Source organism: Gopherus flavomarginatus, chromosome 5 (assembly GCF_025201925.1).
Source record: "Gopherus flavomarginatus isolate rGopFla2 chromosome 5, rGopFla2.mat.asm, whole genome shotgun sequence".
In the NCBI taxonomy this organism is placed as follows: Eukaryota; Metazoa; Chordata; order Testudines; family Testudinidae; genus Gopherus; species Gopherus flavomarginatus.
The window spans coordinates 72354303-72366482 of record NC_066621.1 but is presented as its reverse complement, the minus strand read 5'-3'; the positions used below and the strand labels follow the sequence as shown (position 1 = coordinate 72366482).

Sequence of the window (12180 nt, the reverse complement as noted above, 5' to 3'; positions counted from 1 at the left end):
TTGATTTACACCAGCTGAGCATATATTACAAAGTTTACAATGGAAAAGCCAACTGCCCTTAATGATAGCTTTACTACCTGACATTGCTATATTACTTATGACTGGTTCTAATCATACTTGCGGAGATTGAATGAGATTTGTACATAGTATTTGTACAAGAAGAATGGAAATGAATGACAGTATTGAGTAAATTTGAGTTGCTTCTCTGAATACTATTGTAGACACCATTTGCTCAGGTTTCTATGCTAAGTCTTTGATCCTCCACATACTTATGCATACATTTTACTTTATAAACATTAAAGCCAATGGAACTACTCATGTCAAGTTAAGCAGCTGTTCCCTTGAACAGTGGCTAAAATAGCATGCATGATAAGGGAAGCTTAATAATCATTAACCAAGAAAATATTAACTGGGCTTTTCTTTCAACATTTCAGAAATTCAAGACTCCGTGGAAAAAATTTTTTACTTCTATGCCTGTCTATGCAATAATTGTTGCAAACTTCTGTAGAAGCTGGACTTTTTATTTGCTGCTTATTAGTCAGCCTGCTTACTTTGAAGAGGTGTTTGGGTTTGAAATAAGCAAGGTATTTAAACATAATGTAACGTCATATATTTTGAGTAGCAATAACTGAAGAATCATGTTTGTAGATATTTACCTGGAGAGGGAAAATTGTAATGCACATATTTCCTGGTGTTTTATCATTCTTGAAGCTCCTCTCCAGTGCAGAAAGTCACCATTCCTTTTATGTACCAGCATATGTGAGTGAAGTGACAAAACTGAAAAGGGATTGTATCCTTTTGATTAGGCTTAAATTTACACATAGTGCACTCACTAAATTTTTTTTAAGAGGAAATAGTTTATAGTGATCTGTCTGGAGCCATATTGGAACAGGACTTTGCACTGGTGTTTGGGTGGAGCATACAAAATGCCTCAGCCATGTAGACTGCACAAAGGCCCATCACAACTGCAGTCTGTCAGTGCACCCCCTGGAGAGCATGGTGCCCCCAAGACTGTGGGGAAAGTTGGGGGGAAAGTAGGACCATCCGCTTCCACCTCCCTGCACTGGTCTGGTAATAATGGGGACAGCAAGCTGCATCATCCAAAAAATAAATAATAAAAAAAAAATGGTGCAGCTTACACAGTCCCCTATGCATTGGGGCATTCAGCCAGGAATTGCATCTCCCATTCTCCTTGAGGTTGATGGAGTTATGTATCATCCCTTGCATGGGTAAGTGGCACAATCTGACCAGTAAGGACTGATCCAAAGCAGTCCTTCCATGGAACTCAGTGAGCAGATCAGGCCCTTGATTTGCACATTGGATAGATGGAATAATAATTTATCACCTGTGTGTCTTAGGTCCTATGCTGCAAAGAGTGAACAGAAATTTTTCTAGCTCAAGTGGTAGGGGCCTGAGGTTTTGGTGCAGGAAGATCTAAACTCTAGCCATGTTATTACAATGACGATCCAAGTGTCTATGGTGTGCAGCATGTTGACAACCAGAAAACTCTAGGAAGCCACAGAATTGTTACAGTATTATAGGATACAATCACAATTATGTTATGGCATTCAGAAGTCAGAGATGGGCATAAGCTGCAAAATTCATATCTGAATTCTGCATCACTCACTTTCATAGAATATCAGGGTTGGAAAGGATCTCAGGAGGTCATCTAGTCCAACCCCCTGCTCAAAGCGGGACCAATCCCAACTAAATCATCCCAGCTAGGGCTTTGTCAAGCCTGACCTTAAAAACCTCTCTCAAAGTTCAGATTCAGTTTTGGGTTTAGCCATCACACAGAAAAAGGGACCAGTGGTGAAATTCAGGTCCAGATCCAGGATTGGATTCTGATCACCTCTCTTCCCACCTCCAAAAACTGGTTTTGAATCCACCCCTTCCTTAATATACATTACACAATATTGCAGCTTCAGAGAAAAGTGTGAATGGTCTATGGGAATAACACTGCTTCTAACTTTTTCACAGAAGAAGCAATATTAGAAGTTCTAATTAAAATCCATTGTGCCCTTTCCGTTCACTGATGAACAAGCAACATGGCTGCTTATCATGTTTTCCTTGTTCTAGTACAGCAGATAAATTAATCTGGAAATTTAAATGTTAGTCTTCATGTGAAGCTATGTACTGTTCAATGTTCTGGGCTAAGGAAATTAGTCTATCTGGGGGTATTCTAAGAACTTTTTTTTAGTTTATGTTTCTAAAGAAATCTCTTCTCTTGGCATATGATTAGAATGGTCATTTCACACAGAGTTAGTCTTAACATTTCATCTCCAAAAAATATTTTAAGAGCTAGATATTCAAACAATGGTCCACCTCTTGTAAACCTAGAAAAATATTATTTTCACGAGAACCAATATTTTACCTCCCTCAAATGGAGTTAGTTTATGGACAGTGGTTGCAACTGAAAAGCCAACATTTACCTACAGTATCCTATAGTGGTACCTGAAATACTGTAGCTACTTCCTATTCTAAATATCTGACTAAATTGGAGTAACACGTGCTTTCATCAGGGCTGAATCTGGCCATCTGATTAGACTTCTATCTTGTAAACTACGGCAAAATACAGATTTTCACACTTTAGATGGAAAAAGGAGATCATTTTCTGCCTTCGATCATAGTGCATTTTGTAAAAGGTACCACAGAAATACTGTTCCCCGACATAACCTCATTTTTAATATTATCCTTGGCATACATAATTTATTATGTGTTTTCAGTGAAGGATTTTCTGTCAAGTTTAGTGTGTGTATGGAGCCAATTGTCAGAAAAATACCACTGATTTACATCTGAGTGTATCATTAGTGTGTAGCTTACATATGATTTCTAAACATGGAGTATTCTGGGCCTGATCCTCAATTCCTTGTACATTACAAAGTTCCACTACTCTCAACAGGAGTTTGAAAGTTCACGAAATGTAGATCCAGGACATCTGTGCTTCTTGATGTTTTTTAGTTCTGAAACCCCTGACTTAATTTACTTATTGATCTGTATCCTGTAATGTTTAGTACTCAGAGTTCTGTGCATGATTCCCAGTTTGTCTTGGCTATCCTTTAGAAAAGAAAATGGCAAGTTACAATCATGCACATAGTCACATTTCAGTCATTTAATAAAATAAATCAAGATGCCTGCTTTAAATACCTAACCTGAACTCGCAGAGAATCAATTAAGTAGTTGTTGATTTTCTGATGCTTCAGAAAATGATAAATCAATATTTTATTATGGTGCCAACACTTCCCATTTGTCATTATTTTAGGTGGGTATGTTATCTGCTGTGCCGCATTTAGTGATGACCATTATTGTGCCTATCGGGGGACAGATTGCAGATTTCCTAAGAAGCAGGCAAATTCTTTCAACCACTATCGTGAGAAAGATAATGAATTGTGGAGGTAAGTCACTCTACCTTATGTAGAAGTTTCTTATATACCTTGAATGTGATTTAGAATATAGCCCATAAATAATTGCATATGTTCATGTAGGAGCCATGGCTATATTAAGTATTACTTTCACCTTTTACTTGTATGATAAAGATGTGGCTATTAAACAAATGGTGGTTACTAAGTGAAGGTGACTTCCAAGCACAGATATAAAGTTGTCCGCTTATTCCTTCATATTTCACTCACCGGAGAAATTATGAGAAGGGACAAGGGGACAATTAGATATTTAAAAGTGCAGATAGTGCCTAGTGAGATTTTAAAAAATGTCTGAGGAGGTTAAGTACCCAAGTGCCATTGAAATCAAGGGGGGTTTGGTGACTAACCTGCTTAGGAACTTTTGAAATCCTATCAGGCCTATCCACATCTGTAGGCACCAAATACCTTTGAAAATCTGGCACAAGATGCCCAATAGAGTTTCTTTCTCAGGCTCCTTTGTCACTCCTTGATTCTCCCTTTTCTTCTTCGTGGCCTTTGGGGCACACAGAATTTTACTGAAGGAATGGTGGTTGTCATGCTAGGATGAAGGTTTCATACATGTCTTTCCCCTACAAATGCTTGTTTTATTTCCTCCTGTCTTTCCAATTTCTCCTCACTGAAATTCAACTCCTTCTGGTGTAGACATGTGGAAACCATTACAAAAATATTACAAAGTAGTGGCTTTAATAGGGAGAGTTAGAAAAGAAAAGTTCACACAATGTATGAAATGGGAAATAGGCAGAATTCTAGTCTAAAACTTCTTAGAGCTATTTGAAGTTAATCACAGTAGATTAAGGTAAAGGGCTTCCCAACAATTCAGTGTGCACCAAACAACATTATTCAAATAGCTGAATACAAACAAATAAATACACTATCACATTATTGACCTCCACAATTGCAGACAGAGTCTAAGTGAATAATTAAGTAGGGGGGAAAATTGTCCAAGTATGTGTAATTTTTAGCCATCTACTGTATACGTCTGCATTCCTTTGAAAAGTTGTTATATGCTTTTTGCATTACTCAGTCTCAATTTCTAGTGACTGGACATATGAGAAGAGAATATAACTCTTACAGTGAGGCTCCTTCAGTTCGAGGATGAAATTCACAGTTAGGATCTATGCAGCACTTCAGCCTTTAATATAGATAGCCAAATTTCAGCTGCATAATGGAGGTGCTGCATTTGGATCACTGTGAAAAGAGACATACAGAGACATACAAAAGCTGGCATGCAAACACTGAACAAAGAGGTTATTTGACATTGCAAAAGTGTGTGCTTTCTTGGGGGAAAGAGTTGTATAATTCTAATTCTAATTAATAGGCATTTCTAAAATAATGAAATTTAAAGAATAATGTTTTTTTCACTGTTTATTCTAAATGAATACCAGGTCTGGTACCTTACTGCTTGCAGTTTTTAATAGGCAGTTAAAGCTGATGTATGTTTCCTTATATTATTTCCCAAGGTTTTGGTATGGAAGCAACTCTTCTTCTGGTGGTGGGGTATTCTCATAGTAAAGGAATGGCTATTTCATTCTTAGTACTCGCTGTGGGCTTCAGTGGATTCGCCATATCCGGTAAGATACCATTTCTGCTAATAGGGGGAAGTTATTTCATCTCAAGAAAAACATGAGGTCCTCACTCAGTTTTCACTCCATGACATTAAATTAAGTAAGAACCTCAGGATTCAGCCTGGTGTTATTTATTATAATTTTCAGAGAAAAGAACAATGAATATGACATCTTGTATATTATATTTGTGCAAGTATTTCCATTCCCTGCCCCCATATAGCCTGCACGTGGATAAATGCAAATATATTACTGTAAATTCTGCTTTGGAATCTGCCTTCTAACAATCTAGCTTGAGTTTTACATGTTTGTTTCTACTGTGTATTATAAAATAATAAATTTGGTTATTGTTTTCTTGATGTAGTGCATATTCAGAAGCTGTTTTCTCTGTTTTAAGGTTCTGCACAACTCCATTCCTGCCTACATCTCAGCCTCATACTTCCCTTCTCATGCACTTGGCATTACCGGGGTCATCTGACTTTGCCTCATTTTCCCACTGTCATCTTTGTAACCTCTCCCATGTAGGCACAAATGGAGTGAGGCATTGTGACACTCAGCATTACAATGCGTAACTTTTAGGTGCTTAGAAATTCACAAAGCATGAGTTTGACACCTAAGTTCCTATACAATGAATTGGAGGACATAGGCACCTTAGACTGCAATTCACAAAAGCCAGCATGCTTTTGCCTAAGTTACCCAATGGGAGATGATGATGACAGGGGTGTGTGCTAAATCCTGCTCCTATCTTGGAGATAGGAACCTATCTCTGCTAGCAATTCTCAGCTGTGAACCTTCTTTTGCAGTTAGGTGCTTACACTGGTTTAGTAAGAGGCTGGCGTGGGAAGGGGAGAGGAGCGGCAGCTCCCTCATAACTTTGAACCCAATGGCTAAAGTATTCACCTGGGATGGGGGAGACCCCTGGTTTAAGTCTCACATCCACTTCAGCAGGAAAAGGGATTTAAATAGGGCTTGTATGAGTGCTCTAACCATTGGGCTATGGGATATTTTGGTGTGCTCCCTCAGTCTCTGCTGTTGAACCCTCAATAAATAATTAAAGAGTCACTGGAGCACAGGAACTGGATCTCTCATCTCCCAGCTGAATGCTCTAACCACCAGGCTATAGTATCATTCTCACATTTGTGCTCTCGCTCTTTCTGCACCGAGAGAGAGACAGAGAGCAAGAGAGAGCATTCTGTAGCTTGCTATCGTGGCTAAAGCACTCATGTGGGAGACCCAGGATCCAGTACCCCCTATTTTAATGTCTTTAATTATTTATCCATGATGGAACAGGTTCAACAGGAGACTAAGGAGTTCCCACATCAGACTCATAACTCAGTGTTTAAAACACTCACTTGAGAGAAAGCAAATCCCTTCTTAGCCATTGGAGGGCTTCAGAGCGGTGGTGGTCCACCCCTCCCCGCTGAGTACCTTAGCCACTGGGTTAAAACTTATGAGGGAGTTCCCCTTCCCCCTCACCCCTGTTGGATGTTGTGTGTGAGTTTGCTTGAGGCCCAGTTCAGTAGACGTCCTCTGAGCATGCCTACAGGGATTGGGCACCTCATGAGATTTAGGTGACTGAACTATCTTCCCCTTGTTTGTGAATCACTCTAGGGCTTAGGAGAGAGAGAGATAACAGGACACCTAGAGGGAAGCAGCAGTGTGCATGCCCTGAAGCAGAAGCATAGGTACCTAGGGAACTTTTATTGCAAAAACATAGGTGCTGATTGAAGTCAGGGGCATAGAAGTTTTAGCAAAAGTTTTGTGCATCACATTGGTCCCAAAACTGGGACTTAGGAACCTAACTCCTTTTGTGCACACAAGTCCTTATAGCTGGAACAGCCTCTATGGTAATTTATGTTAAACCTTTACTGTCTCCTTATTCAAATCACTCATTAAAACCCATTAATCCTGCAAGACCTATCCTTCTACTGAAACATAACTTAATTCAATCATTGTAAAACACCTCTAAACCTAGTAACAAACAAAATACCTAACTAAGAGAATTTTGTGGTGTATCCAGTGTTTACCACAAACTTTCTGTAAGAAATTGTGCCGTGAAAGGATGTGTTATGCTTTATTTTTAACTGTTTTCCCCCCTACACCATCTATCTTTTTCTCCAATGCCTAGGGATCCTGGTATTCAAACACAATTTTTAAAAAATCAAACAAATACGATATCTTTTTAAAATAGTCTCCTTTTATTGATCTTATTTTACCATCCCACACAAAAACAGCCATTACCCTGATGCTTTGTGTGACCAAGAAGAGAAATGTGGAGGAAATGAAGAGGAAGTGACACAGCATGTAACAGGAAGTGACCCACAAAATCTGTAATTTACAACATGAAACGGGTGTGAATTACACCGCAAGTCCCTCTCTGAGAACTTCCCCCAAAGCATTATCATTTTGTGGGTTCAATTTCCCTTCTCAGAGTTTTTTTTTTAAACAGATTTTTTGGGGAAAAAATACAGTTATAATTTTGTAAGCTGTTTTCAGTTTAAACTTAAAACACAAATCTGTCTCATATATTTAGTCTTGCTTCACATTTTCCTGTAAAGCACCCCAAAAATGGCTCTATATAAATAGTCATGGACACATTCTATGGTGGGAATGCACATTTGTATTTGTGTTGCAGGATTCAATGTCAACCATTTAGATATAGCCCCAAGGTATGCCAGCATCTTAATGGGAATTTCCAATGGAGTTGGGACATTGTCTGGAATGGTTTGCCCTATAATTGTTGGAGCAATGACAAAGCACAAGGTAAGCTGTAATGTGGTTTTCAAATAATTCCCATTAAATTCAAGAGGAGCAGTTTAATTCCACTAGTATTAAAGACAAAACCCATTCCTAAACTTACTTTCCATATCCCTTAACTTCTGGCTTTATCCACTAACTATCCAGCACTTTGACTTCCTGGAAATCTCTGAGCAACCTTCATTGTATGCCACCTCAGTCAGAAGTCTTCCTTGGCTTCCTCAGCTCTGCTGAATTTCACAGACTGTTACTGTTTTTATCTGGATAGGTATTACCCTCTCTTAAAGTAACCAGTTCCTTCATAAGGAAAACATCACCTTCCGGCACACAAACAAGTAATTAAATTGTTTAGATATGTGTCAAACTTGCTATTAATTTTATTTCAAGTATGAATTTGTACATTTTTAAAAAACAATATTTAAAAAATATTCCCAGATCAAATAGTTCTTGAAACTTTTCATAACTAAAAGTAAAGTACCAAAAGGAGGATAAGGTCTAGTGACTGGAAGTATTCATGGAAGAGAGAACAAGTATAGTGTTGGGGAAAGCGGTAATAAAGCTGACTGTATTGGAAGCTGTGCATTTGTTTCATGATACTCTGAAATATAGTGATGTTTTCCTTTATTAACTGGTCAACATTTTTCATAGGGACTCCCTCTTATCCTCTTTGATGTCAATGGGTGTTTGCCCATAGTTTTCAATGGTTCCAAAATTTAGGCCTAGAACTGGAAACAACAGTCCGGATTCTTTGGTCTAGCTGAGCAGTGCTTGACAAAGATTTTGCATTTCCCCAATACTGGGGCCAGTCCAGTCCAAAGCGTATGTTAGGGTAGTTGGTGGCAGAACCTCACCAGCAACACTGTTTTCCTCTCAGATGCCAGCAGATGGCTTTCCTCAGGCATAGTGATATTTCTCATGGTACAAAATATGCTGGGTTTCCAGTTGTTTTGCACTACACTTAGCGGTGTAAGAGAGTCAAAACAGACCTGAGTATTGGGTCAGATATTTTGGTTAGCTTGTCACATTAACTTGTGCATATGAATTAATGATGGTGGAGGTGACTTTTCATTGATTTTTTACAGAAGTTAGCCAATAAGTAAGAGAAATATCTTGCAGTTGTACAAATTGAGCTTTTAGACTAGGATTATCAAAGGAACCTGAGGGAGTTGGGCCCTTTTGAAAATTACATCCTCAGTGCCTTAATCAGCCCTTTTAGTTCAGAACAGCTATCAAGTCTGTGCTGCTATTTTGACTTAGCAATACTCTTCTTTACAGACACGTGAAGAATGGCAGTATGTCTTCCTTATTGCTGCTTTAGTGCATTATGCAGGAGTTATATTCTATGGCATATTTGCTTCAGGAGAGAAACAACCTTGGGCTGACCCTGAACAGACAAGTGAAGAGAAATGTGGTTTCATTCATGAAGATGAACTTGATGAAGAGACAGGGGACATTACTCAGAATTATGTAAATTATGGTACCACTAAGTCTTATGGTGCTACAACCCAGGTCAATGGTGGTTGGCCAAATGGTTGGGAGAAGAAAGAAGAATTTGTACAAGAAGAAGTCCAAGACTCATTCAGCCATAAGGAAAGAGAAGATCATTCATAACAAATCTCAATATTAGATATATTTTGTAGTGTTTGTGATTAAATTCATTGTGATTGTTTACACACAAAGAATGTAGTATAAACATGTAAACACATATCAGGAAGGTCTAACTAATTTAAAAAAAGGTTACCATTAAAGTGCAATCTGTATGAATTGTGATAGGTCATCACCTCCACTTGGGTGTATCCATTCTATAAACATTAGAGTTTTAAGGGTTTACTGGTCAAAACTATAGAGGCAACTAGATACTTTCAGTATACATGAGCTAAAGCTCATAATTAAGGATTAAAGCACAACAACCAAGTTGGCACATCTAATAGTCTGTTCAGAAAGCCAAAACGTCTTGATCTTTAAAAAATGCACTTATATATTTGTTACACGGTATTGGAAGAGATCATAAACTGATTGTGTTAAGTATACACGTTTACTCAGTAAAATGTAGAGATTGTGTGTTTGGTCTAAGATAAGGACTTTCTTCAAGAAGAAAGGATTCAGTCCTAGACGTCTATAAGGGTTTGATACAGTTCTCTTCAATGGGAATTGGATCATGCTCTAAAATAACTAAATAAGGCATACTGTATGTTTATTGTGATTACATGCCGCAGGCTACTCTGTGATAAATAAAGGAATTTATTTGGGTGTTTTATATCAAATGTTTAGGCACAAATTCTTATTTGTATTCTTTACAGAATATAATGAAATTATAGTGTGTGTCACATTCTTCCTTACATTTACCAACCAGTATAAAAACAGCATATAATGTTCAATCTGAATTTTCATGCAGACTGTAAAACAACCTTTGCAAGAAATACTTTCAGTGTATTTTTAGTTATAGTAAATTACTTTGTACTGGTTGCAAATCACTTTAGAAGAAAAAGAGATATACCCTACAAAAATATGTGCCCCCTCCCCAGATAATCCAAAGTAAAAATTACCAGGAGCAAGTAGCCCAACACAAAATGGATGTATTTGTTTTGCAGAGTATTTTGAACTAAATGAAAGAAACAGAAAATAATTTAATCATCCTTCTTCTCTTGATAGTTTTCCTATTTTGTCATACTGTGGCACAGTTGTATAAATAGATAAAAGTTTACTGAAGATACTGTAATTATAGAAAATGTTGTTATTTTACAAAGCCCTGAATTCAAAAATGTATTTGTCAAATAGAATTCTAATGAATGCTGAATAGGAGTAACAATCCTCACAATAAACCAAAGTGGCAAATAACTAGTGATGGATTTAGGAAGAGTATTACTTCTACTTTCATTATGCTTGTCTTCTCTTAGCATAACTCAAGAAGAATTGCAACATTAGTGTACCAAGCAATAAGTGCAATGCATTATAAAGTGCATAATCTTTTAGTCTATATAGTACCTTTATATTAAGCTTGTTGTAGACATTTGGGATTGTTGGGATTAAAACCAAACCAAACCAAATTAAAGTTAGCAACACTTGACCGCTTCTTAATGCTCTAAAAATGACAATGGTGATCCATTTCCCAACTCAAATCAAATGATTATCATTATATGTAACAATCCATTCCGGATTTTTTATCTGTTCATTGTATTGTGCTAGTGATTGGAGGCCCTGCTATTGCAATATACAACTTGAGGATTGTTTCTTCTTCTTCTTTTTTTTAAATGCAAATCATACCTTGACCTTAAGGGAAAAAAAAATATTTTGCTTTGTGCCTCAAAGTGATGTAAAATGTGACCATAGCTTTTGCTGTGTTTAATGAAAACGTGGACTGTGTCACTTTTGTTGCTGCAAAAAGTGTTAATAAAATGCTCTATTTATCCTTTTATATAAAAAAAGGATATTGTAATCTTTTTTGTTTGTTTGGGATGCAGAGAGGTATAAACAACTTGAATCACGTTACTACAATTACTTTTTCTGGGGTATGTCATAAGCCCTGCTGTGTACCTATGCAGGGGAGTAAAAAGATGTAAAGAGCCCTGTATGGGCTATTCACATCACCTATCTATACAGATGTGTAGTAAGAGAAGCAGCTGCTACCAGGTTGTTATTCCCCTTCAGGCTGCCCGGAGGGGGGTGGGGCGAATGGGGCAATTTGCCCCAGGCCCGGGCCCCACAGGAGCCCTCATGAGAATATAGTATTCTATAGTATTGCAACTTTTTTTTTTATGGAAGGGGCCCTCAAAATTGCTTTGCCCCAGACCCCCTGAAGCCTCTGGGCCGATTGTTCCCCCTTCCTCACCCAGGTAAGTGAGGAGTGTGGAGCAGGGATCGGGAGCAGGTGGAGCAACATGTTAGCCAGGGCTGCAGAATTGGCACACAGAAGGAAGTAATCTGCGCCAGCAAAAAGACTGGTGCATTTTACTACCCCCCTGGAATGAATGAGAAGCCAGGCTCAGATTGTGATTCATGGAGCTGAAACCGTTTCCTGCCCTGTTTCTACTACTCTACTCCTCACCTAGGCTAGTACAGTATGTAGGGTTACAATCCATCCCTCTATAGCAGTGGGTCTAAACCAGGGGTACACATACCGTAGGGATACACAGATGTCTTTCCAGGGGATACATCAACTAATTTAGATAGTTGCCCAGTTTTACAGCAGGCTGCATAAAAGGCACTATGAAATCAGTACAAACTAAAATTTCATATAGACAATGACTTTTTCATACTGATCTATATACTGTACAATGAAATGTAAGTATAATATTTATATTCCAATTGATTTATTTTATAATTATATGGTAAAAAGAGAAAGTAAGCAATTTTTCAGTACTTTTGTATTTTATGTCTGATTTTGTAAGCAAATAGTTTTTAAGTCCAGTGAAACCTGGGGGTACGCAAGACAAATCAAACTC

At 37.9% G+C, this 12180-nt stretch overlaps 1 protein-coding gene across 1 annotated transcript in view; it reads left to right on the top strand.

Annotated features, from left to right (window-relative positions):
- The window catches only part of SLC17A6 (solute carrier family 17 member 6), a 50116-nt gene extending 38983 nt beyond the window's left edge, over window positions 1–11133 (top strand). Inside the window, exons 8-12 of the mRNA XM_050955355.1 lie at window positions 435–584; window positions 3263–3395; window positions 4880–4990; window positions 7617–7744; window positions 9014–11133. Coding sequence (XP_050811312.1) covers window positions 435–584; window positions 3263–3395; window positions 4880–4990; window positions 7617–7744; window positions 9014–9349 — 858 coding nt within the window. The 3' untranslated portion in view covers window positions 9350–11133. The remainder of the gene's footprint in view (window positions 1–434; window positions 585–3262; window positions 3396–4879; window positions 4991–7616; window positions 7745–9013) is intronic.
- Window positions 11134–12180: the final 1047 nt, after the last annotated feature.